The sequence below is a fragment of the Chrysemys picta genome, chromosome 6 (assembly GCF_011386835.1).
Source record: "Chrysemys picta bellii isolate R12L10 chromosome 6, ASM1138683v2, whole genome shotgun sequence".
Taxonomy (NCBI): Eukaryota; Metazoa; Chordata; order Testudines; family Emydidae; genus Chrysemys; species Chrysemys picta.
The window spans coordinates 60,084,564-60,111,950 of NC_088796.1; the positions used below are offsets into that span (position 1 = coordinate 60,084,564).

At 41.1% G+C, this 27,387-nt stretch overlaps 2 protein-coding genes across 6 annotated transcripts; one reads left to right on the plus strand and one right to left on the minus strand.

The window, feature by feature from the left end:
• Positions 1–7,503, plus strand: RFESD (Rieske Fe-S domain containing). 3 transcript variants are annotated; one of them, XM_042855823.2, is made up of 5 exons: positions 1–336; positions 2,494–2,653; positions 3,244–3,424; positions 3,524–3,558; positions 4,688–7,503. In XM_042855823.2, exons 3-5 carry the CDS (start codon positions 3,247–3,249, stop codon positions 4,955–4,957), a joined length of 483 nt encoding a protein of 160 aa, XP_042711757.1. In that variant the 5' UTR covers positions 1–336; positions 2,494–2,653; positions 3,244–3,246; the 3' UTR covers positions 4,958–7,503. The 3 variants fall into 3 exon arrangements, with proteins under 3 accessions (XP_042711757.1, XP_005306949.1, XP_005306948.1); XM_005306891.5 differs by having other exon boundaries at positions 19–336; positions 2,498–2,653; XM_005306892.5 differs by lacking the exon at positions 2,494–2,653 and having other exon boundaries at positions 9–336.
• On the minus strand, positions 7,046–27,387 carry SPATA9 (spermatogenesis associated 9). 3 transcript variants are annotated; one of them, XM_065599220.1, is made up of 6 exons: positions 23,038–27,387; positions 22,580–22,668; positions 14,129–14,356; positions 13,347–13,442; positions 9,644–9,778; positions 8,417–8,981 (listed from the first exon to the last, which is right to left on the minus strand). In XM_065599220.1, the coding sequence occupies exons 1-5, from the start codon at positions 23,093–23,095 to the stop codon at positions 9,644–9,646; spliced, it is 606 nt and encodes a 201-aa protein (XP_065455292.1). In that variant the 5' UTR covers positions 23,096–27,387; the 3' UTR covers positions 8,417–8,981. The 3 variants fall into 3 exon arrangements, with proteins under 3 accessions (XP_065455291.1, XP_065455292.1, XP_065455290.1); XM_065599218.1 differs by having other exon boundaries at positions 22,805–27,387; XM_065599219.1 differs by having other exon boundaries at positions 7,046–9,778; positions 22,805–27,387.

The window sequence follows — 27,387 nt, forward strand, 5'->3', positions numbered from 1 at the left end:
GTGTTTCTTTGCGGCTTCTCGCCGGGAGTTGACTGGGTCGGTCACCGCTGTTGGACCCACTCATGGGGGGAGAAGGGGCTGGTACTACCGGCGGAGAACGCTTGGCGCGAGCTCTGTTTTGCGACCTATCAGAGTCCGAGCGAGCGCGGTGCCTGCCGGAAGTTGTAGTCTCCCCAGTGGGGTGGGCCCTGAGGCTGGCTGCGGCGGCGCAGTGATGTCTCTTGGCCCGGCTGTGTGTGACGCACATTGGAAGAGGGTCTGTCTGCACCGTAGTGACGGCTGGGATCCAGTGTGTGCTGAGGCGGTGCTGCCGTCACGATCTGTCAGCTCCTTCGGGTGCGCGCGACTCCCCACTTCCCCCCGCGCCGGCACAGAGCCCTGTTCGCTTTGCCAGCCGCTCCCTGCCGGGGGCTCGCGCCACAGCGAACACCAACGGCTGTTAAATATGGGGCTCGTGAGCCGAGCCCGGCCGGGAACGCATGAAGCGGGCTTTCCCCGGGTCCTTCCGCTTCGCTCGAGCCCCACCTGTACCGGCACCCTCCGGCCAGACCCAGAGAGCCCGCGCCCAGCCTGCTTCTCGCACTGAGCATGGGGCCCTGGGAGGCTGTTGGATCGATAGCGCAGCCATGGCGCTCCCCGTTCTCTGCTGAGGCGGTGGGAGCCGGGGCTGGGGCCACGCTCCCCTGGGCCTGGCAGGGCTGCGCGGCAAGAGCTGCAGGATGGAAACTTAGGAGGGCGCGAGCCTGCCCGAGGAACGGCCAAAAATTAGAGCGCCCATAGCGCCATGTGGAGGGGGCAGGTGGCTCGGCCACTCCTCTTTCCGTAGCACTTCCTCGGCGGGGATTAACCGAGAGCTGAGTGTTTTGGGAGAGAGCTGCTGCTTCTGGCGGGGGCTAGGAAGCGCTCAGCCGGGCCCAGAGGATGAGGAGGAAGGATACCAGACGAAGGCTGGCGTGGTTTTGATTAGGCTTCTGTCATGCGACGTGGAATCCCCCCTCTCTTAAGGAGGCTGCCGCTCCCAGTGGGCAAGGAGCCTGCCTCCTCCTCCCATATGTCAGCTCTGTCAGAGCCAGAATATCCACTTCTAGCCAGTTCTTCCCATGCTCACCACCAGCTCCCAGCTGGTTCCAGCTGAGAGAGTGGCCATTAGTGGCTGAAAAAAAAGGGTCTAATTATAGCTTGCCCTTGGCAAGAATTCCCTTCTCTCTCTCCCTCAGTGCTAGAAACCCTTTGCCTGCCACAGTGCTCCTTAACAGGCTTCCTTCAGACTTTCTACTCAGATTCGAATTGTCAGTCGCAAGGGCTTTCTTTGTCGGACCTGCCGTTTGTTGGGGCAGTTTTGGTCCTGCAGTTAATTGTAGGAGCATATGCTATTATTAACACATCAGCCTGATTGTGCTTCAAAACGACGTTTAATATTTAAATGTTAGCACTTGCCCCAACTATTAAATGTGGGTGCAAAACATGCTAGCAAAATCAAGCTGAGCTGAAGCCTTTTTAACTCTGAGTCAAATTTGGGTGCATGCCTACATTTAGACAACCAAATAAATGTGGCCTGGTTGTCAGAGGTGTTGAGCAGCTAAAACTCCCATCAATCTTGGTGGGAGTTTTGGATGCCCATCATCATGCAGAATCAGCTCACTTATATTTAAGCACCTCAATGAGGATGAGTGCCTAATTGTAGGCACTGTATTTGAAAATTTTGGCCTGACTTGCTGAAGGTTAAATATTAGAGATCAGGAGTTTACAGTTCCCAGTCTCATGATCAGAATATTTTGTACCTGTGCTTATTTACAAAGCAGGCTGTGAAAGAGAAGTGAGTAATTCTCAGGATAATGAGAACAGGAGTACTTGTGGCACCTTAGAGACTAACAAATTTATTTGAGCATAAGCTTTCGTGGGCAACCCATGAAAGTTTATGCTCAAATAAAGTTGTTAGTCTCTAAGGTGCCACAAGTACTCCTGTTCATTTTGCAGATGCAGACTAACACGGCTGCTACTCTGAAACCTCTCAGGATAATGTATTCCTGTGACTAATAATTACTATAAAATCTTAGCTAGAAATAGAAACATGGTATGAGCTGAAACAGAAATGGATGGGACTGCCTGAAGGAGCTATACTGCTATTTGATTTATGCATAATCAGCTGGTAAATAGCCTGGAAAGTACCATGGTGTTTACACCAATCTGCAGAGGCTGTGACACACATATTTGATTTAGAATTATTTGTTTGCCATGTGTGAATGGCCATAGGAATGTTCTAAAAAAACTTCTAAATGCTGTTTTAAATGAATGTGACTCCAAGATTCCTTCTGGAGAAGGCAGCTATGAGATAATTATAAGGAGTAAAGAAGCAAACAACTCTACTCTTCTTTTATCAGCCCAGCCGCAGCCTTCCTCTTATCAGTTCTTGCAAAGTTCACTTCAGCCATGCTGTGTCCCACACAAAACCTGCCTTTTTTTGCTGTTCAGACCAGTTCCACTGTCTTTCAGAAAGCCTTTTTCAGTAAAGCAGCACTTATCAGAGCTGATACATAGAGAACATAGCAGGCCTGGATGTGATGGCGCTATAGAAGGGAACTGCACTCATTACTTTGCAACTTCATTTCTTCATCCATTCTTCATCTCTGTCATGCTCTAGTATGGATCTAAGGTACTGATGTGACATTGCTTTTATCCCCTTTAGAGCTTGATTCTGTCCCATTTTGGTTACTCCTCCCTACCCCCCTTGTGCCCATTCTCCTCTGTACATATAAAGACTTTTTTTTTTTAACTTTGTTTTTCTTTTGCGGGTAAACATTAACCCTTTTATTATCTTAAATCAGTGTATATCCCCAACCCTGACTTTATCTAAAAAGTAGTTTTAGCACATTTGCTTTTGTTTATATGGAGTTTTTCTGGAGATTGGCATAAATGAATGAAAAGAGGTTTAGATTCTAAACCTCTGTTTTGCTCCTAACTGTAGTGTTGCTATTACCCAAGACCTAAGTCTAGTAATGAACTTTAATGAATAGGTTCCATGACATTTGTTCTTTTATCTAACAGACTGGCTATACATTGTTATGAAGCAGGAATGTTTTATTAATATTATATAGATATATTTTCACCAAAACTTTTGCTTATGATATTTTGGTTAAATAGCTTTATGAATGACTTGGTATCCAAAGTGTCCTTGTGTAGAAACCCTAAACTTTAATTGTTTTAATGTTTTATAAAGTGGCTTTTTAATATTTTTAACTAAAGGACATGGATTTGCATAGCTCAATTGAAATACCTGATAAAGTGAAGGCTGATGCTCCTGTATATGTTGGTAAAGAAGAAGACATAAAACAGTCCCAAAGAATAACAGCCAGTGTCCATGACAGAGAAGTTGTCGTTTTCTACCATGAAGGGAAATTTTATGCCATGGACCGTCGCTGTTACCGTAAGATTGTTTGCACTTATCATCTTGGTGTGTATGTACAACTTTTAAAGTAAGCTAGTGTGAGTTTTGACTCTAATTCCATATTCCACTATGTTTCAGATGCAGGAGGTCCTTTACATCTTGGAGAGATAGAGGTATATAAACATTCTAAAAATAACACACAATTATTCAAAATCTTTTTACATTTTAATCCCAATTGTATATTATTTTCTCACTTTGGGATAAATAATGTTCTTAGTAACACTGCAGTAACTCTACTGAAATCAATGGGGTTACCTTGGATTTAAACTGGTGTAGCTGAAAGCAAAATTTGGCCCTTTCTCTCTATAATGGACCACTATCTTTAACAGTCCTTAATTTTTCAATTTCCACAATGCCCCCAACTCCCTGGTGGCTTGAGGGACAGGAGGCCAAGTTTAGGTACTTTTGAAACAAATAGTTTAATATCATTTATTATTATTTGGCACTTACTGGACACACTTACTTTATAAAACACTGACAGCATGCTTTGTGTTTCCACATCATAGATAGATGTGGTGTCTGTCAAAATGTGAGTAAGTAAAAACATCTCCAGTCACACTGTTGAAAATAAAAATGGATATTATCTTTATTATCTGGAGTCAGAAAGAATCCCTGTCATCTAAACACACACATCCCATTATGATAGAGTGTTGCCAGTTAGGGGCATTATGGGTTTTACTCTGAATCTTCTGACATTGGCCACTGTTGGAAACAGGCTACGCTAGCTGGATCAGTAATCTGATTTGGTATTCCAGTCGCTATTTTTAAAAACAGAACCCAGTGTTCCTGCCACGGCAGTACAGGGCATTGCAACTAGGCCACAAAGCTATGTGTTGGTCTAGAGCAGGGGTCGGCAACGTTCGGCATGTGGCTCGCCAGGGTAAGCACTCTAGCGGGCCGGGCGAGTTTATTTACTTGCTGACACGGCAGGTGCGGCCGATCGCGGCCCCCACTCGCCGCAGTTCGCTGTCCCGGTCCAATGGGGGCGGCGGGAAGCAGCGCGGGCCGAGGGATGTGCTGGCCGCGGCTTCCCGCCGCCCCCCATTGGCGCGGGATGGCGAACCGCGGCCAGTGGGGGCCACGATCGGCCGAACCTGCCGCGTCAGCAGGTAAATAAACTGGCCCGGCCCGCTAGGGTGCTTACCCTGGCGAGCCGCGTGCCGAACGTTGCCGACTCCTGGTCTAGAGATATTTCATAGGGAAGAGTAAGATTTCAGTGGGTTGTCTTAATTTTTTCCCCAGGATATCAATGGACAGCCCTGCATTATTTGCCCTTGGCACAAGTATAAAATTACTTTGGCAACAGGAGAAGGCTTATATCAAGCAATAAACCCTACAGAACCATCGGCAACACCAAAATGGCGATCAAAAGGAATAAAGCAAAGAACTCACAAGGTTACTGTAGACAATGGAAGCGTTTATGTGACTCCTTCGGACTTATCTATCAGCTGTGACTCTGATTACTATGCTGATAAGTACAAAAAGACTGGAAGTTCTGATATGAAAAAATAATGCACATCCTGAACTTAAAAATCAGTGGCCATAATGCAAAATACCAGTGTCTGTGTACAAGGCATTATCAGTATCACAGAATGATATGCAGATTTTTTCTAGATTAATCTTATTGTTATTAAAGCATTAAGTAATGTAGAAATGAGTAAGATCATAAACAAAGGTCAAGACCCTCTCTATAATGAATTAGCTTTGTGCCAGTGCAGTTTTATATTTGCCTTTAATAAAATACAAGTTTAATATCTGTACATTAGTCAAGTCTGTAATATTTGAAGTGTTAAATCTTCTGTGGCTAGAGTTAAAATCTTTTAACCTTTAGGAGGAGGAATATTATAATGCATTTAATTAATTTATAAAAACATCTTGAAATGTTATGGTAAATATCCATTGAAGGATAGAATTTTTTTTAAGACATTAAATAGTTTAGAACTATAGTCATTTCAATGTAATTGGGAGATTTTTTTTTTTTAATGTTATGTTATTTGCAGGTCAGGAGAAAAACCTTTTATTTTATCTTAACACATAGGACCAGAGTTTCATAAAGTGAGGTACAAAGCACTTGTGTGTTGTAATGTGCTTTTGCATGGTTACTTTTGTGTGTGCAATTACCCCAGTTCTGTTCTAAATAAGTACTTGTATCTCCTTCATCGTGGTAATGTCTGAGCACATTCCAATAGTCAATTAACCAACATGACAAACATCTATCAGATGTGAGTTCTCTGTCATCCTTTCCTCTGGAGGAAAATTGGATGTGCAGTGTAGGATTTTGTTTTTGGGTTATTTAAAAAATGTAAACACTTATCAGAAGGTATCTTGGACAAGGCAGTTCAAAGAAGTGTGTGCCCAGTACTTGGAGCAGAAAGTGGCGAAGTTTGTGATAGAGGCACTGGGGCAGTTCATTCCACAGTCTGACTAGTCCCAGAGAAAGCTGTGCCTCTTGGACAGATGAGCTTTGCTCATATGGTAGAAAGTCCCATTGTGCTTGAGGTTCAGAGTTGTCCAGCACAGTGCTTAGCCCAGAGCTTTAGGTGACTTTTCAGATACTCTGGGGTCAGGCCATTCAAGATAAGACCAAGACCTTGAACTTGAGTCAATATTCTGGGTGAAGCTAGTGTAGAGAGTGGAGCACAGGGCTGATGTGTTTATGGTAGTCAGTGTTATTGAGATGTGTTGCAAAGTTTGGTACTAGTTGGAGTTTCCTAGGCATTGAAGGCTTCAGGCCCAGGTATATTGCATTATGGTGGTCCAGATAGGAGCTGGTGAAGGTGTGAATAACTGAGGGCAGGTCATTGTCTGTCTGCCAGGATGGTACAGAATCTCATAGCCAACTGGATCAAGTAGAAAGCATTACTCACGTTTTGTGTTATGCAAAAGCTTAGCATCATTGAGAAATCCAGGAACATTCGTAAACTACAGATTGACTTCACCAATTAGGAAGGTATACCTTCAGTCAAAGGAAGGTATTTGCACTGTTTCTGTAAATTCTTCATAGTGCTTTTCTCTGCCCACCAACATATTCTTTGTCTTGCTCAGCTTCTGCTTCAACCAACTATTCTTCATCCAGGTGCTGATCTAATCAGAGCACCATCTTTGTTTTAGTGGTATAGTTGAATCTGGTGAAGGATGGTGTGACACTACACCCCATATTCTTCATAGAAATATTGTTATAATATGATTATAGCATAACTATGTTTATTGCAAGATAAGGCATGTGAGATATCGTTGGAAAGGTTACAATTTACTGAATCTGATTATCCTATTTGATTATCCTGATTATACATATGCATGTATCATTTTTGTATCTAAAGTTAGGAATATTGACTATACATCTGTATTACAAAAGTGTTTGCACCTGGGGAATGCCCACCAGACAGAATGCAACCAGTCTGGCTGACTAGCTGGGGACCAGTCAGTGGACCATTAGGGAGAACAATAGGTCTTTGAAGATACTAATCTCCCACCTTCCTGAGAAGCTTTCCTGGGATACTACAAACAACCTCTGACTCATGGCTGCTTTGACACTGCATGTCATGTGATTGTCACCTGGTACTGGACTCCATGATAGAATACCAGTATTTTTCCACTGAGGGTGGTGGTGGGAACCACACTGGAAAACAAAGGATTCATGCCATATGTAAAACCTATTTAAGGCTGGGGAGTGACTTAATCAGCGTTCATTCTTCACTGAATCTCTGCTCAGGATGACTGCAGGAAACATCTAAAAAACAAAGACCCAAAGTGTGTGTGGGGGTGGGGGGAGGGGGAAGGACTGAGCCCAGTCTGTGAAGGTGTCTGGCCTGTGAAAGAAGTGCCTGGAGTTTCAAGCTGCAAGCAAGAGCAGCTTGCCTTCAAGAACCTCTGCAATCTGCCCAAAACAATGTTTAGGGTGAGAACCTACTACTTGAACCAGGTTTTTGGTATCTTAAGCTTATATTGCATTTTTGTTTTATTTGCTGGGTAATCTGCTTTGATCTGTTTGCAATCCCTTAGATTTTAAGTGATTATATCCTTTATAGTTAATAAACTTGTTTTTGTTTTCTCTGAAACCAGTTTGTGGAATTCATAACTGGAGGGGACAAAAGCTGTGCATATCTTCCTCCATATTGAGGAAGGAAGCGAATTTCATGAGCTTACGCTGCTGGACAATTCTCTGTGCAGCACAAGACAATACAATTTTGGGTTTACACTCCAGAGGGGATGTACACTTGAGTGCTGGGCATTTCCTTAGCTGAAGCCTTCCCATGCAGAGCTGATTTCAATGTCTGTGTCTTTCTGAAGCTGGTTGTGTCCCTACCTGTGTGTGTGCTGACAGAGGTTTGAGGGCCTGGCTCAGCTGGACAGTGTAAGGGGGAACAGGCGGGTACCCCAGTATATCAGGTGGTACCCTGGAGTGGGGATGTAACCCATCACAGATGGGCAGATCTCTGTTTATACATAAGTAGAGCTGTATGTGTACATCATGTATTTGCATGGACTAAGGAGTAATGGGGTGTGTTTAAATGCTAGATTAAGATGGTGCTTGTGGACCTGGGGCCTCACTTCATTAAAATTTGGCTTTTGAAGTTTTAAAGAGATTTAAAAATGAAGCATAAGAGATTGCATGGCCTCTTCAGAACTTAGCAACAATGGGACACAGGAGAGTATTCTGTTAATGCTTTGGGTAGAGCCCAAAGAGAATCTATTTTTTCATATTTCTGACATGATTGAATATGGTTATTTTTAAACTTTGTAACATTTTGTGAAGTCAAACATCCTGCTCCAATGAATCAAGACAGGAGATGAGAAAAGTCTGGATAAAGGGAAAAAATGAGAGAAACATCCTTGGCAAGTTGAACCACCGTAAAGGAGACAAAATACACATTAATCCTTGACAGTCAGTGTCTGTCTGCTAAAAACTGCAATTAGACATTGGCCAGAATTGTGGAATTTGGTATAAAAGGAACACACTAGACTCCAGACTTTAAAAAAATCCCATGCTTTTACTTGCATAATCAGTGAAATTTACACAACACTTTGTGTCACGAAGAAATTTAAATGCTATAGAACATGGCACTAAAAACATTCATAGTAAGGCCCTCAGCCACAACTGTTCTGAGTGACACATACCTAGATTTTTTTTTTCTTTCACTAGTCAAGGAACTCTGAAGACATTAAACTATTTGTACTAATTATTATTTTATTAACAAATAGAGAATGTAAATTCTGTATATGTTAAGTGTTTTTGTTTAAACATTCAATGCACTAACAAAAAGCTCACAAGCATGTTTGAGCTTCAGTTACCACTACTAAGTACTGTATCTTGATCCAGTGCAGAATGTAGGATGTGAATGCTGCTCTTAGTTGAATCTTCAGCAGGAAATTCAGAAAAGACTTGCTTCTCTGGAGAGGATACAGGGAAACTTGCTAAATCTTCATATTTGGAGAATACATCTTTTCCTTCCTCATTCTTAGCGTTTTCTCTTGAGGTCTTTTCATCTTGCACAATGTGTTTTATTTTCCCTAGTACTGTGTTAATAGAGACTGCCTACATACAATAAAGATATATAGTTTAGTTGAAGAAAACCATAATGTGGAGTTGTATATTTGAAATAAATAATAAGTACCCTTTATTTTGAAGTTTTATAATACATACTAGTATCTTAGTAATAAAGGCCTCAGTGCTTTGAGGTGCTGACCACTCTGGCCACAATCCAATACAGTTAAGCATATGAATAGTCCCAGCAAATTCAGTAAGACTACATATATGCTTAAAATTATGCAGAGGCTTAGGTGCTTTTTGGATCAGGGCTACTATGTTTAGCACTTCATAGGATCAAGCTTTTATACATCACCACAGTAGCCGCACACTTTATACAGTTGTAGCTAAATGAATTTACTAGTAGGGTCAATGCCATTATGTCTATCAAACATTTAAACAGTTATTACTATTACACATTTCTCCTATAGAATGTATTACTGTAAATACTTACAACAACTAAAACCTGTCCACCGCATCATCAAGGATCTACAACCTATCCTGGAGGACGATCCCTCACTCTCACAAACCTTGGGAGACAGGCCAGTCCTCGCTTACAGACAGCCCCCCGATCTAAAGCAAATACTCACCAGCAACTACCCCCACACAACAGAAACACTACCCCAGGAACCAATCCCTGCAACAAATGCCGTTGCCAACTGTCCGCATACCTATTCAAGGGACACCATCATAGGACCTAACCATGTCAGCAACACCAGGGGCTCGTTCAGCTGCACATCTACTAATGTGATATATGCCATGTGCTGGCAATGCCCCTCTGCCATGTACATTGGCCAAACCAGTCTCTGTGCAAAAGAATAAATGGACACAAAGGTTGAGCAGTATGCATGTAACTCGAAAATATTCCAACTTTGTACATTTGTCACAAAATAAGACTTTTAATGTTTTATTCCCTGATTTAAGATAATATTGCTGACAGATAACTATAGTACATGACACTAGAAAATACTAAGGAGATTGTAGCCACAAGAGCTGGAAAAATACTAAAAGATACATTATTATGAAACTTCTACTAGACAAAAAATACTTCATCTTTCGGATACCAGCTTTTTATTTTTCAGGCTTCTAAACATATAGGCAATTGATTGTAATTAAGCAATAAGAAGCTGAACAGGTCCTGGAATGGAACATCTAGCAACATATTTGGATGTGCAAACCCAATCCTGCCAGTTCCCAAGCTACCTTGAGTCTCATAGAATTAAATGAGAATGAGAGCACTCAGTACCTTGCAGGATAGGATGGAGCCTGTAATGAGTCAAGTATGGACCTAGGCTGTAACATGCTGAATGTCTCTTGCAAAGAGCTGGATGCCCTTAGATCCCATTGCTGGAAGTGGGTGTTAGCACTCAGCACTTCACACAAATCAGGTTTTATGTGAAGTAGAATAGTGCCTCTGCTCCCTACAGTGTGCAAATAACCATCATTCTGGATATCTTAGGATGCCTGGAGTGGGTTAATTTAAAAAAAAAGTTCGTTAGTTATTAGAAAATATTTATAATCTGGTAGTACCCGAAGTCCCCAATTGGGATTGGGTCCCCATTGTGTTAGATGCTATACATACCTAGAAAAGAGGTAATCCATGCCCTGAAGGGTTAACAATCTCAAGACACAAACAGATAAAGGCCATATAGGGGAAAAATATATTAAGTGGATACAGGTGGGTGGTGTCAATAGCCTGAAACGTGCTATTATAAGACCCTGTTTTCAGCTGCTTTTATCTTTGCCAAACTTTAATTGTTAGGGCTGGTGTTTTCCATGCCAGGTGTCTGGGTTTTTTTTGTTTCTAAATTTAATCCAAAACAGTTCAGCCATTTCTGAGAATTAGAATAGGGGAAAATGTTTTGCCATTTAATAAAATTCTGGTCACTTTTTCTTTGAGAAGCTCTAGAGCCCCCAGGCTTTGGAGCAGGGACTTTATATTTGGCAGGCGTTGGCTTTGTGTCAGGGATGTATCTATCAAATCTATCACATATGGTCAAGTTATAAACCTTGGAAAATCTCCATTCACCCATGCTTAGTAGAGATGACAAAGCGTTTAGCTGCTAAAATCACCAAGATTCAATCCTCAATGAACATGGAGAACTGAGATTGGATGAAGAACCCAGGAAGGCACAGTGGGTCTAGGAGAAAATGGGGGGAAGACAGATCAGAGGAGGAGGCAAGGAGCTGAGACTGTTTGAGTGAGGAGATGGGAGACAGGAGTCAGGGTGGTTGTGGGGAGCTGGGATTGATTGGGCAAGTAGTTGAGGAGAGGGACTTGAATGGGGAGCCTGGAAGTGGTGAGTAGGACTGGGTGGGTAAGAATAATGGGATGAGAAGTCTATGGAGTGGAGACTGGGACTGGTTAGGGAAAGAGAATAGGATTGGGAGGAGTTGGGTGGGGAAGAAGCAGTTCATGCACTTACAAACTAACAAGAAGAACTTTTATTATAAATTGGGGACTTATCAGTTAGAAGAAACAGCAGGAGAAAGACGTGGTTGTATTGGTCAATCACAGGATGACTATGAGCTGCCAATGTGATGTGGCTGTGAAAAAGGCTAATACAATCATAGGATGCATCAGGCGAGGTATTTGCAGTAGAGGTAGGGAAGTGTTATTGCCATTATACAAGGCACTGGTGAGACCTCATCTGGAATACTGTGTGCAGTTCTGGTCTCCCATGTTTAAGAACAATGAATTCAAACTGGAACAGGTGCAGAGAAGGACTCCACTAAGATGGAAATGGAGAACCAACCTTATGAGAGGAAACTTAAGGAGCTTTGTTTGTTTAGCCTGAAAAAACAGAGGCTGAGGGCTCTCTATAAATATATCAGAGGGATAAACACCAGAGAGGGAGAAGTTATTTAAGGGTAACATGGGCACAAGAACAAGGCCATAGCAAGTTTAGGCTTGAAATTAGACGAAGGTTTCTAACCATGAGAGGAGTGAAGTTCTGGAACAGCCGTCCAAGGGGAGTAGTGGTGGCAAAATACCTAACTTGCTTCAAGACTGAGTTTGATAAATTTATGGAGGGGATGGTATGATGAGATTGTATACCATGCCATATGTCCATCCGTGACTGGTATTACCAAATATCTCCAATGGCCGGAGATGAGACACTAAATGGGAAGGACTAGGAGTTATGCATTAAATTCTTTCCCAGATGCCGGGCTGGTGGGTCTTGCCCATATACTCAGGGTCTAACTGATTGCAATGTTTGGGTTGGGAAATGTGACAGAGACTCTGGGGGGGTTTCACCTTCCTCTGCAGCATGGAACATGGGTCATTTGCTGATTTTAACTAGAGTAAATGATGGTTCTGTGTAATTTTAAGTCTTTACATGAAAATTTGAGTAACTTAGTAACTCAGTCAGAGGTTGAAACAGGAGTGCGTGAGTGAGGTTCTGTAGCCTGTGATGTGCCGGAGGTCAGACTAGATGATCATAATGGACCCTTCCGACCTTAAAGTCTATGAGACAGGCTAGAGGGGATGGGTCAGAGGGGCAAATAATCCTGAGTAAAGAATCAGCAAATCATTAGCCACAAATTCATGACACACAATTTAATGCAGCATTGAAAAATAATAGCATCCCATTTATCCAGGGTAAGTAGTTGGTGGTTTTATGGGTTCTTTTTATTTTTTTTATAAGTGAGTAAATATCATTAGTTTTTCCATTATCAATCAACATAGCAGAGAACAGGGGAGTAGATTTTTATGCCTTGGTTTGTGACCAAGTTTGCAAGGCTGCCTAAACATGTATATGATACACCCAAATGCAACTTGAGTAAAATAAATAACCATTTCATTCCGCCTGTCATGCAGCTACCTGTATGAAAAGAACAGAGGGAAAACTGAAATGCTCATTGTTGATGACAACATTTAAACCTTATTCTGATGGCTACGTTACTATAGCATGAATACTAAGGCCTGGTCTACACTAACCCCCCAATTCGAACTAAGGTACGCAACTTCAGCTACGTGAATAACGTAGCTGAAGTCGACGTACCTTAGTTCGAACTTACCGCAGTCCAGACGCGGCAGGCAGGCTCCCCCCTCGACTCCGCGTACTCCTCGCGCCGAGCAGGATTACCGGAGTTGACGGCGAGCACTTCTGGGTTCGATTTATCGCGTCCAGACAAGACGCAATAAATCAAACCCAGAAGTTCGATTGCCTGCCGCCGAACCAGCGCGTAAGTATAGACAAGCCCTAAGAAACTGAATTGATCAAAAAATGCCTGATTCTGTCCCCTTTACCCATTGAGTAGTATTTCATGCTGCACATAGTCCTATTGGTTTCACATATGGAGTAAGGCACTACGCACTGTGGGTAAGGGTGGCAGAATCAGTTGCAAAACTAAGAAGTTTATACTTACCACATAAATTAGTGCTGCGTAGGAAGCACACATTATGCTGGTGAGAGCAGTCTTTGCTGGATAGGAGATCACATCAAACAGGGAAAATGTTCTACCCTGAAGGAAAAATCATTTTTTAAAACAGTTTTTTTTTTTGCTGCCAAAATATCAATGCTGCTCAACAGGATAATATTTTAAGAGCAGTTCCCTATATCCATGTCCACTTCTAAAATGTGTATATTTACATTCATTTTGTCATCTGTGTGGGTCACCAGAACATATAGGAATCACAAGCATCCACCACAGCCCTTCTACCAGCCTGCCTATTCTTCTGACTCAGCAGGCCGCCTGTGGGTTATAGGAGAAAGTAGTGGTGGAGGAGGAGAGTTAATGCTGCTGCAGAGCTGGCTAAGCTCTCTTTCCATGTGGAAGGAGGAGAACCACGTACACAGGGTCCTCACCACTCACAGATATTGGGTGCAATCAGAGCATCTGTTTGTATACAGTCCTTATTCAGGCAAAATGCCTACTGTTTTGGCCCAGTGAGCATGTTAACTGAATGAGTTAACCAACGGCTTCAGGATTTGTACCCGTATGAATTACTATGTAATAGAGGTGAAAGTATTCATAGGGGAAAAAATGAGATCAAGATGGTAAAGATTCCAGTTTTGCACACAGTAGCTTGAATGAGCTGTGGAACAGAACTTTTAATTGAAAGTAGTTTGAAAACCTGAAATACATTGCATGTAAAGAACGTCAGAATAGGTCCTAAATAATTAGCAATTGAACTAATGCTCCCATACCTGATTTTTATAGAGAGGCTGCTTTGGTATGTTTACATTTTTCAGAAGACGATGAGACATAGTATTTAACTCTGCAAAATTTTGTACAAGTTGTGGCTGCAAGACTTTGGCAACAGATTTTGAAGATGTTGATATTGTGTTTAGCCCATTAATAACTCTTACTCCAGGAGATGAAGAGAATGCACTTGCCACAACTGATCTGGATGCTTGTAGAATGGGAACAATTTCCTGAAAGGGAAGTGTTCGAGAAATGATATGGCATATGATTCTAAAATGAATTTCTTAGAATATCCTGACTTTATGGAGAGTGAAAGGCTATTCCAAAGATAATCCTTTGATACTGAGGCTATGCAGAGATACAAGCTATTTTATTAAAAGCTCAATTATCATTATTTATCTAACTCTACAAATAATAATGAACACATATAATGACTTGAATTGTGGCAATATCCAAGACACTATCTAAACACATAGGAAAAGATAATCCTGCCCCATATTCATATAGAAAGTACCAGAATATTTTACTGGAAAACAACATACATTTATGTAGCACAGTTAGCATCTAGAAGAAGAAAAAGCTTTTGTAGTTCCTGTTTGGCTAGTGGGCACAAGACTACCCTTCTCCTGTAATAGGTGTATGACCTTTGCAGTATTCCCAGCCCTACAATGGCTCAGCAAGCAGGAAAGTGCAGCTATCATCTGAATTTGAGAAGTACTTTACTTCTATGGATGTTGATGGAGTCAGCACCTCCCAGGAGACTCTGTCATCTTGCAGAGCTCATCATATTTTCCATCAGACTCAGCATCAAAAGCAAATCTAAAAATATAAATTTGGAGATGTAGGTGTTCTAGCTGAGAGAGTCTATCAGCTTAGAACATAAAGGGCCTAATAGCGGATGTATCAGATTAAACTGAGAGAACACTTGATATGAGCCAAAAGAGTTTAATGGTTTATTGTTGGTGATTTACCAATTTTAATTACAACATTGCCACCTGGTAATACAATGATGGGCATATTAGAAATGCTTAAGATAGAGGCATACTCTACTTCTATATTTGTAAACATTTTAAAATACGTTCTACTCATCTGCTCATCTCTGAACGCATTTTCCCTTGCTCCTCTGCTCTGACAATGCCAGCCTTGACTGAGCCCACTTCTCCCACAAACATCTCTTTCTTCCATGATGCCACTTATGCCTGGAATGTCATTCCTGAGCTGACAAAGAAAGGCACTACTCTCCCCTTCAAATCCCTCCTTTTCCTCCTCTTCACCCACTTCTTCCAAGACACACACTAAAAACTGGCAAGCTAATAGTACACATTGCAGGTTGAGGGGCTGTCAGCATATACAGCTGACATATATTAAAAAACTAGCAAGAGGCTCCTATTATCACATTGATAATACTTTGCTTATATGCTAGCCTGTAAGTGACTTTTTAGATTGTAAGCTCTTCAGGGAAGAGCCATCTGTATTTATGCAGCACTTATCATAGATTCACAGACTTTAAGACCAGAAGGGATCATCCCTTTTAGTTGGACTTCCTGCACTTTTCAGGCCACATAAGCTCATCCACCCACTTCTGTAATAGGCCCATAACCTCTGGCTGAGTTACTGAAGTCCTCAAATATTGATTTAAAATCAAGGGGGCCCAGTACTGATAGGAGCCTTTGAGCATTACCATATTACAAGTAACATAAAACATGAAGCCTGACAAAATCTTTTTTCCGTGCTTTTCTGGTAGTTATCACTTAGAAACCTTACCTTGCATCCTACAGCCCAATGGGATTCAAACAAATGTTAAAGAAAACCTAATCAATTGATTAGTGTGAAATTTACCCTAATGCTGGGGTGGGGGGGGGGACAAGGCCTTTTGCACCACTTAAGCCCCATGGTGATTGTACTGTGGTCAGAGAGATTGTGGAGGGAAGCTCTGTATCGGCTCTATAATGGACCTCATGATCTGTAATTAGAGGGATACAATGATCCAAGTAGCTAGGTAAAATGTAGCATCAGTCATTTTTCCTGTCCATACACTGGAATAATAGCCTGGCCACAGGGTGACCGTGTGAGAAAGATCCAAGTATGAGTACTCCATAGCAGTCTTCCCTCCACAATTCTAACCACTTGGATTTAGTGAGGGTGATGAATTTCAGTGACGGCACTAAATGAGAGAAATAGTTCCTTGCATGTGTAAGATACAAAGATGTGTTTCTGTATGCTCTGTAGTGACCTGTATTTCATCTGATATTGGTCAGAGGTGCAATTTCAATTAAAAATCAATGGGAGTCCTGTAACTAAACCCTATGCAATGTTGCTTGAAAAAAAAATGCGAGGTAGATTCTTGCCATAGTTCCACTGAAATAAATGGAGCTATGACAATTTACACCAGATGAGGATCTGCCTTAAATGATTTGTACCATTGGCTATGTGATAAAAATAAAAAAATAAAACCACATAAGGTTCTCAAAACATTTAGGAAGGAATACGCATTGAAATGGAACACAGGATCTGGTCCAAGAGGTGAATATAATAGCTGAACCACTCAGTAATAGCAACCATAATGTAATTAAATTTAACATCATTGTAGGGGGGGAAATGCAAAGAAACCTACCACAGTAGCATTTTATTTCAAAAAGGGGAACTACACAAAAGTGAGGAGCCTAGTTAAATGGAAATTAAAAGGAACAGTCACAAGAGTGAAATGCCTGCAAACTGCATGGAGACTGTTTAAAAACACCATAATAGAGGCTCAAATGAAACTTATGCCCTAAATAATAATTTAAAAAACTGTAAGAGGACCACACTACCGTGGCTAAACAGCAGAGTAAAAGAGGCTGTTAGAGGCAAAAAAAAAATCCTTTAAAAATTGGAAGTAAAATCCTAGTGAGGAAAATAGAAAGAAGCTTAAACTCTGACAAGTGTAAAATATATATATAATAAGGCAGGGTAAGAAAATTTTTTGAAGAACAACTAGCTAAGGTCAAAAAAACTAATTGCAATTTTTTAAAGTATATCAGAAGCAGGAAGCCCGCCAAACAGTCAGTGGGGCCACTGGATGCTTCCTTAAGAGCACTTAAGGAAGATGGGGCTGTTGCAGAGAAGCTAAATGAATTCTTTGTATCAGTCTTCACTGCAGAGGCTATGGGGGAGATCCCTACACCTTTGCTGATCTTCTTATGTGACAAATCTGAGGAACTGTCCCAGATTGAAGTCTCAATAGAGGAGGTTTTGGAACAAATTGATAAATTAAACAGTAATAAGTCACTAGGACGAGATGGTATTCACCCAAGAGTTCTGAAGGAACTCAAGTATGAAATTACAGAATTAACTAAGGTATGTAACCTGTCACTTAAATCAGCTTCTGTACAAGATAACTGGAGGGTAGCTAATGTAACTTATATTTTTAAAAAAGGCTCCAAGTGCAAACCTGGCAGTTACAGGCCAGTAAGCCTAACTTCAGTACCAGGAAAATTGATTGAAACTGTAGTAAAGAACAAAATTATCAGCCACATAGATAAATATGATATGTTGAGGAAGAGTCAACAAAGCTTTTTTAAAGGGAAATCATGCCTCAGCAGTATATTAGAATTATCTGATAGGGTCAACAAGCATGTGGACAAGCATGATCCACTCAATATAGTGTACTTGGACTTCGACAAGGTCCCTCACCAAAGGCTTTTGAGCAAACTAAGCAGTCATAGGATAAGAGGGAAGGTCCTCTCATAGATCAGTAACTGGTTGAAAGATAGGAAACAAATGGTAGGAATAAATGGCCAGTTTTCACAATGGAGAGAGGTTAATAGTGGTGTCCCGCAATGATCTGTACTGGTATCTGTGCTGTTCAACATATTCATAAGTGATTTGGAAAAAAGGGTGAACAGGGAGGTGGCAAATGATGCAAAATTACTCAAGATAGTTCAAAACTGACTGCAGAGAATTACAAAAGGATCTCACTAATCTGGATGACAGGGTTAGAAAATGGCAGATGAAATTCAATATTGATAAGTGCAAATTAATGCACATTGCAAAACATAATCCCAACTATACTTACAAAATAATGGGGTATAAATTAGCTGTTACCCCTCAAGAAAGAGATCATTGTGGATAGCTCTCTGAAAACATCCACTCACTGTACAGTGACAGTCAAAAAAGCTAACAGAATATTAGGAAAGGAATATATATATATATCAATCATCATACCACTATGTAAATCCATGGTGTATACCCACAGCTTGAATACTTTGTTCAGTTCTGGTTGCTCATCTCAAAAAAAGATAAATTAGAACACTGGGGGTATGGAACAACTTCCATACAAGATGAGATTAAAAAGACTGGGACTGTTCATTTTAGAAAAGAGACAACGAAAAGAGATGATAGATGTCTATAAAATCATGAATGGTGTGGAGAAAGGGAATAGGGAAGTATTATTTAGCTCTTCAAAACACAAAAACTAGGGGTCACCCAATGAAATTAATAGGCAGCAATTTTAAAACAAACAAAAGGAAGTACTTCTTCAAACAACACATAATCAACCTGAGGAACTCATTGCCATGGGATGTTGTGAAGTCCAAAAGTATAACAGGGTTCAAAAAAGAACTAGATATGTTCATGGAGGACAGATCTATCAATAGCTGTTAGCCAGGATGGTCAGGGACTCAATCCCATGCTTCGGGTGTCCCTAAACCTCCAACTGCCAGAAGCTGGGACTGGACCACATGGGATGGATCACTCGATAAATTGCCCTGTGATGTTCATTCCCTTTGAAGCATCTGGCTGTGGCAACGGTCAGAAGACAGGACACTAGGCTAATTGGACCATTAGTCTGACCCAATATGGCTGTTCTTATGCCCTTATATGTATCACAATGCCCTTAGAACCTAATGACTATAATGTCACCATATCTATTATATATGGTATATGCATCCACACACACACTCTAGCTCATGTTGTCAAGGAAGAAATGTAAATTACATTTTGTCACTGTCCACAAGCAGGTTTAGTAGTGCTGTTCCCACCTGAATCAGTGGCAATCTTTACTCAAGCAAAACTCCCCAAATGGGAGCTTTACAGTAATGTAATTAGGTGGGTGGGGGCATTTGTAGCTGCTCTTTCAGTCATATTAGTCCCCTAATAGAAAGTGGGGATTATTGATGCCAATCTCAATAAGAGGTGAAATAAATATTTACTTGTTCATTTAAGGCTGATCCAAAGCCTATTAAAATAGCAAAACACCCACTGACATCAGCAGGAGCAGGATCAAGTCCTAAATGGCAATGGAAAAAGGCATTTGTTGCCTATCATATTTTAAGCTCTTTGGGTCACCATTCAGTACAGCAGGATCCCAATCCTGATTGAGGCCTTTGGGTACTACTGCAATACAAATTATAACACATTCAATAGACATTGCTGTATTATTCCTATTATTATTTTGTATTATTTGTATTATTGTAGAACCTAGGAGCCCCAGTCATGGACCAGAACCCCATTGTGCTAGGTGCTGCACAAACACAGACCAAAAAGACAGACTCTGTCACAAAGAGCTTACAATCCAAGTATAAGACAAGAGACAGCAGATGGACACAGACAGAGTTAGATGGGGAAGTGCAAGGAAACAATGAGATGATACTGGTCAGCATGATTGTCAGTGGTCTCTGCATGCCAGCAGCCTAACTGTGGTCAAGTTTTTTATAGGCATAATGGAAAAGGAGAATTTTAAGGAGGATAATGAGTTAGCTCTGTGGATATTTATGGGGAGCATCTCCCAAGTGTGAGGGGCAGCTTGGGAGAAAGCACAAAGGTGCTTATTTGATTAATGAGTTGGTGATGGAAGCTGGCCTCATGACCTGATCAGAAGTGGGAGCTGACATTTTAATAGTGAATGGATGATAGGTAGGATGGGTGGGGATAGGTTGTAAAAGGCCTTGAAAGTGAAAATAAGTAGTTTATGTTTGATGCAATAGAGAAGACGGAGCTAGTGGAGGGATTCAAAGAGCAAGGTGATGTGGTCAAAGCAATGTGCAAGGAAATTGATCTTTGCATCAGCATTCTGCATAGATACGAGCAGGGAGAAATTTACTTCGTTGAGGCAAGTGAGAAGGATGTTGCAGTAATAGAGATGTGAGATGAGACCTTGGACAAGAGTTATAGCTGTGTAAATGGACAGGAAATCTTAAGAGTTGTTATGTGGAAAGAAACAGCAAGATTTAGATATAGCCTGGATGTGAAGACGAAAAGACAGGTCTGAATTTAAGATGACTATAGTGGAAAAAATTAAGAACTCTGTTTCAGCCATGCTGATCTGGAGCTGATTGGCTAGAATCCATGAAGCAATATCATAGAGGCAGACCATGGTTTTAGTTTAGACAGAATGGGACCGGCCTGGAGTAGAGAGGTAGATCTGTGAGTCATCAGCATAGGGATGGTAACTGAATTTGTATTTATGGATGAGATTTCAGAGATATGTGTGGAGGGAGAAAAGAAAGGGATGAGGAGGGAGAAAAAGTTGGAGAGGGAATGAGGAGGATCTTCCAAAGGACACACTGAAAAACGGTTAGAGAGGTAGGAGGAGAATCAGGAAAGGACAGAGTCACAGAAGGCAAGGAAGGACAAGATTTCAAGAGCATTAGCAATTTTCAGTTAAGTGCAAAGGATAGAAGCTGGTTGGACATGGTCTAGGATGGAACTGGAGGAGAGGACTCTGAACATGCCGTTTACATTTGCTGTCTAATGAGCTCAAAGGCGAAAGGGAGAAGGGAGGATGCAGCACTAACTGGAGAGGCAAGCTGGATCATGGGTGGATTGAGACTAAAGCTTGCTTGTGTTGTGAGGGGAAAGAGTGTCAGGAATCAGGATCTGCTGCAGAGCTAGTCTCCAGGCAGCTTCCTCAATACACTTGGCCTGCAACAGCTGTCTGATCAGCTACACCACCTGATTGGCTGGAGGGGGCAACAGGCTGGCTTTTGGGACATTGGCTCAATGTTCATGCCCACCACTGTGATTGCTCCTGTTACCTTATTCCTGCCTCACACCAAGCCTTGTTTCTGGCCTGCCTCTGCCTTCAACCCCTCCTTGCCGGTTACCCTGCTTGCTTCAGTTCCTGACCTTGGCTTGATCCTTGGCCCTGGCTTCCCACTACTGACTCTGATCCTAGTCCTTGGTTCCTGATGCCTGCTCTGACCACTAGGCTAGACTGCCCTCATCCAGTCAACTGAGCCAGAGGCGCACAAGAGGTCAAGAAGAGTAAGGGAAGGAATGAGAGTGGGCATGAGGGAAATCAAACGGGCTGGGATTGGATCACTGGGGCAAGAGGAAGGCTTAGAGGAGAACAGATGAGAAACTTCTGTGTCTGTGACAGGGAGGAAGAAGAGAGAGTTGTAGAAAAAGGTGAAAGGTCATATTGTATTTTGTCAATTTTCTCATGGAAGAAATTGGCAAGAACTTGTGCACAGAGAAGTGCAGGTAGGAGGAGGAGAGGGTTTGAGGAGTGATCAGAGGTGGTTGGGATTGTGGATGTGAGATTCAATTAAATTGTCTAAGTGGAGTTGTTTAGCTAGGAAGATGGCAGAACTGAAGGAGAAGAGAATGAATTTGTAATGTTAGAAGTCTACCTAGTCACAGCATTTCTGCAAGAGATGCTCTGCAGCCTGAGAGCAGGAACAGAGGAAGCAGATGTTGGGTGTTTCAGGCAATAACTTCTTACAGGCCTTCTTCTCCTAATTTTATTTCTACGAGAAGGATTGGAATTGATGTCCTGCTTCAAGGTCTGATTTGCCAGTATCGGTGGAACTGAAAGTGTAGAAGGAATTGAGGATCTATCACAATAGAATCTGAGCACCTTACAAGCCTTAATGGATTTTACCTTCACAACATCTCTGTGAAATAGGGAAATTTTATCACCATTTTATGGATGAGGAATGGAGGACTGCAGGCTGCATCCACAAAGATTTTGGGCATCTAACTGCCACTTGAGGCAGTTTAAGATTTTCAAATTAAGATTCTCAAAACTTCCACTCAGTTGCCCACAAATTACTTCGGCACCTACATTTCTGCTGATAAATTCCCCTAAATTTCTGCCAGTGGGTATGCATGGAGCCATCTAAATCCTGATGCCATAAAACAGCTCAGGCCATTCCCCTGCCTATCTCACCTACAATGTCCAATTCAGAGGCCAGTTTCCAGATTGGGCCCAGCACAAAATGGAAGTGGAGAAGCCCCACCAGAGAAAGAATGAGACATGACTCTACAGCCCAGAGATTAGAGCACCCATCTGGCAGACCCAGGTTCCAGTCCCTGCTCCAATAACTATTTAATGACTAAATATCAATGTCAGCAGAACATGTCTTATTAAATAATGGTAGATAAAACACATTCATAATATTTTAAACAAGAAGGGGGAAATACCTTTATCAGAACTTTAATGGCAATCAAATACAGTAGTTCAGTACCTTTACCTGGTTTGATTGTTGCAATCCAATTATGGTTGGAAATTCATCCTTAATCTCATCTATAATTTCCACAACTGCTCTCTGGATTAGGTAAACTGAGGTAAAAAAGAAACAATTAAAGATTCAATTCAAAACCTCCTAATCAATTAAACAAAGTGGTGGTAACATGTACAAATAGGTAGGACAAGGAAGGTTTGGGGGTTTAAATGGATCACAACCAGGATTACGTACCTTGTCCAGAAAATCTTTTGATCACCTGCCCACATATCCATCCAATTGGTTTGATGGGCATCGTGTCCTAGGGTGAGTTCCCGAGTCCTAAGCTCCAGTTACTTCAAAAGACTAATCCAGCTGGATTCTCAGATCACAAATGAGCACACCATGTCCCCCCTCCCCCACAGGAACATCACCATATCCAGGCAGGGAGCCTTTATGACAGCACAGTGGATCTCTCAGATACTCACTTGATGCTCTGCATATACGTGGTGCCCAAGGCATGATCCTATCAGGGAAAAAAATCATCTGTACTTTTCACAAGTTGCCATGTAAATTATCACATTTCTTCCAAGTTTTGCATAAGGATTCACTATTTTACATCTTGCTCTTCTGGTATCCTAAATCCATGGTTTTGGGGTTAAACAAAATAAATCTCTGATTTCCTTTGCCTTCAGGTTCAAGGTAAACAAACAAAAGTCCCCATCCCTTTCCTTAAGTTTTAAACAAGCAAGAGAATAGTTGTTGTCCTTTGCATGTGGACTGTTTCTCTCAATATAGCTATTGGTCTTTCCATCAGTCAGCCAGTGATTTATTATTCCTTTTCTTTTTATATGCACCAGGTTGGCTCCTGGGAAACTAATAGGCTCCAGCTGCTTCTGCTCTTCCCGCCCAGTCAAGGAAATAACCAAATGTCAACACACTAATGCTGGCCACTACCAATGTAGCCCTCAAACGTGCCAAAAATAAATGTTTAATTCAAATGATTCTTAATATGGCTGCTTTGGTTGCCAACATAAAGAGAACAGAAACAAAACATTGCCACATTTCTGAACTAGGGGTATTTGTCAATTGTCTTTAAGTAGTATAGCTTATAAACTCCTATGTTTAATGCTGAGAGGTAATGTTCAGCAAGACCACAACAATAGTGATGCCTTTGGACAAGATGCCTGGATGGTCTGTGCCCTGCCACTATTAATGAGGAGAATAGTGTTCCTACTGGCCCCATATAAAGCCCATTTACTGAGAAAATGTGGGGGTTGAGAATTTCACCCATTTCCCTTGAAGTATTGCAGTATATATATATATTATTTATTAATTCAGGTTTGCACTATAGTGTATTGCTGAGGTGCTGTGATCAAGGTGTTGGTGTCACTAGGCATCACCCTAGGTAACTCGGGGGGTTGGAAGACCCGAGATTCGATGAAGCCCCCCAGCTCTAGGCCAAAGTGAATCAAAGCCCCTGCATGTTAAACTTTACTAACCTCACAGGCCAGCAGCTGGGAAGCAGTAGTGATAAGTGAAACGTATATGCTTCTAGCTAAAGGACAAGATTACTTGCAGAAAGAAACACTGAGAACAAGCTGCACAGCCAAGGTCGTGTAATGTAACCAGAGGGAGAAAGGGGGAGAGGTGGGAATGGAGGAGGGGGGGTGAGAAAGGACAGGGGAAGAAGGGAAAGGCTTGCTGCAAACTGTATAAAAGATAAAGGCTTCTTATGTTGGTGTGCTTGATTTGAGACGTGCCTGTCTCCTTGCACCACTTTGAGATCTCAAACTTTGTTTGCTTCTCCACCCTGGTATGTTCATTGGCGCGAAGCACACCAGGCAACGAACCCCACTGTTGCTGTCCTCGGGCACTCTGTGCTGGCAACAAAGGTCTGCAGTATGGGTGGCTTGGAGGAAGGAAGGAACACAATGCAATGGCTTTCAGTTCCAAGATGTTCATATGACATTTTAGATTGTCCTGAGACCAAGAACCTTGGATTTACAAGTGATTCAAATGGGGCACCCCAGCCTGTTCCTGATGTGTCTGTGCCCGGTGTAATTGGGGGAGGACCAAGAAGAGTATCAATTTTCTTACGTTCAGCAGGTCTATCCACTACTCCAGTTCTTTAGGATGCATAGTGGGACTGAGACTCATTTGGTTATAAGGTGGCAACATGAGAATTAGACTGTTCTCTGCCAGTGATGCATAGGTCACTAGCAAAATCTGGCAGTAGTATCACATACACCCATGTAGACATGTAGCCAAAGAGAGCCAGATATGTACACAAACCTGTCCTCTGGCATGAAAGCTTTTGCCAAACTAGAATTGAGGATAAGTCCTATGCACTCTATCATCTGCATTCATATAACAGACAAATTCTCATCGTTCATGTGAGATGGAAAGGAATTGGACATCTACTACTTTTCTTTTAAAAATTACTAAAAATATTTAGTTTAGAGAAACAAGAAATGGCAGGCCAGCTCTGACTAATTCTTTGTCTTACTACAAACTCAGGGGTGTGGTTCTCACCATTGAGTCACAGAGGTTCTTTTACATACTTTATGGGACACCATGATTAAGACCAAGAAAAATAATCACAACTATTAACCATGGCTATTTTATAATTAAAGAAAAGAATAAGAAAACAATAAACACAAATGATAAACTGGTTACTTCCATTACAATTTTTCTCTCTGTCTCTTTGTGTAGAGCTTTTAACAGAGATAGCACTCCAGAGATTTTAGGGTAGATGAACCTGCCAGTTTATAGTTGGCAAAGTCAACAATCTTAACTACATTCTATGAAACAGAAGAAAACATTTAAATCGGTTACTTAGAAGAAGCCATTTAAGGAGTTGTATTGAGACAGGCCAATTAACCAATATTAAACATTTTAAATTTAATTAAATCCTACTTTTTTTTGTTTACCAGTGTTTAGTCCTCCTCTCCTTTCCAGAAATACATTTTAACCAGTTGGTGATTAACAGGAGAAACTGTTAGTCTTAATTTATTTCAGTATTCCAACAAAATCATTATGAGACTTTTATATCTAACCCTGACAGTGTTTTAGTTAACTTTTTCTTACCAATCAGTGTTGAAGTCTTGGGGAAGTTTCCTTGGGTTGGTTTCTTCTTGATTCTTCTATGTTTTTCTTATCTGTCTGTGGCAGCTTCCTTTTAGAGGTGGAAAGGCTGAACTGAGGAGTGCTTGCTTTTGAAGCTGAGTAGCCAGGGGTGTGGGGTGCTCACTTTAGAATTTTGTGTACCCTTACCATTATTTTTATTAAATTATATGAAAACACACCTCTTTAATGCTTGTTCAGATTTAAGTTGGTTGCTGTTATTCTTTTATTGGCTCCATGCCTTAGGGGTTGGCTTAGGTGATACTTTCATCTCCTAAATATGCAGTCTTTCTAATATGCAACATTTCTTTAATAGCTCTCTCTGTGGGTGTACATAAATATGTGAATATTCAGATAACTTTTAAGATAACTTTTAAAGTTAATTTTAACTCTTTTTTTATTCAGTTCATTTTGTGAGATTTTATTTTTATTAGCGTTTGACAGGAAATGAAATTGTTTTTAAAAAGTCCATTAATTTCTTTTCTTTATTTAAAAGCTTTTAGTTCTCAAAACAGTATTTTAAATTTAAATAACTCTAAGAAAGTCTTTAGCCTAAGCTGTTAATTAACCATTACCGTATTCTATGCTTAAATGGCTTCTTACATTAGTAATTAAACTAGCATCAAATGACCTTGCTTTAGTTTGTACATAAAACATCTTATGATTTATATATGTTATTATATGAAAGTTTGCATTTAAATACAAAATATTTACAAATATACATATTAGTAGAAGCTTATGCCATCTAAGCATTTGAGAAACAACAAAGGTTTTCACCTCTAAGTGAACACGAGGTGGAAGTAGCCAGTAGTTTCTGTAAAAATTGCCCACCAGAAGTGTTCTCCAAGTTTAAAGAATGAAAACTGTAGTGTGTTTACAAAAGAAATTAATATCACTAAGGCTATTTCTAGAATTCTTTGAGTGGGTTTAAACTAAGATTTTTCTTTGGAAAAAAAAGCGGGGAGGATGGAGGGGGATTTAGCGTGGGCACACTTTACCTGTAGATTTATTGCTCTGATAACACAAACCTACATTCCTTTCACACTCAGGTTTCTTCCTAAAAGTGTTCACACAGATTGATGTTTGCTTGTCCTTGGGAGCTAGAAGCAGAAACCTTCTGGAATGACTTTGACTAGCTTTAACATTTTGTAACATACAGTAATTAGCTAAGCATGTGTATTGTTATATTTCCAAGCATCTTGACTATAATATTCTTGTAGCTATCTCTTAATATTTAGTAAAGGTGCACACAAGTTTGTAATTATTTTTTTAAAAGTTGTATTTATTAATATTATTTTTGCAACAATATTGAGATCTCTCTCCCCCATTCACTAGGAGTTCTAAGTGGGAGAACAGGGAAAGGAAGTGATCCAGAGCTGTTTCAGCCTCCATTTGGGACATGCCAGTCACTTATGAAGGGTCAGAATCCATTAGCTATGGATGTAAGATCTTAACTGCAGTTTCTGCTAAGAACTTTTCAATATAGGCCCGGAGTCTAGAGCTTGGCTTGGGCTATGGGGGCTGGCTAATAGAGAACAATACATAGCTCAGAGGAAGCTGGTGTGAACAGATAACCTTGTGTGTTTCAAGTCAGTGAGTGGAGTCAGCATAACTCCGAATGTAATTGGGCGTCCTTATCGTGAGTTATAGACACATGAAGCGCTGAGAAAGGCCTCACGGTTACTCCCTAATGCAGGGAGGAGATAGTGGTA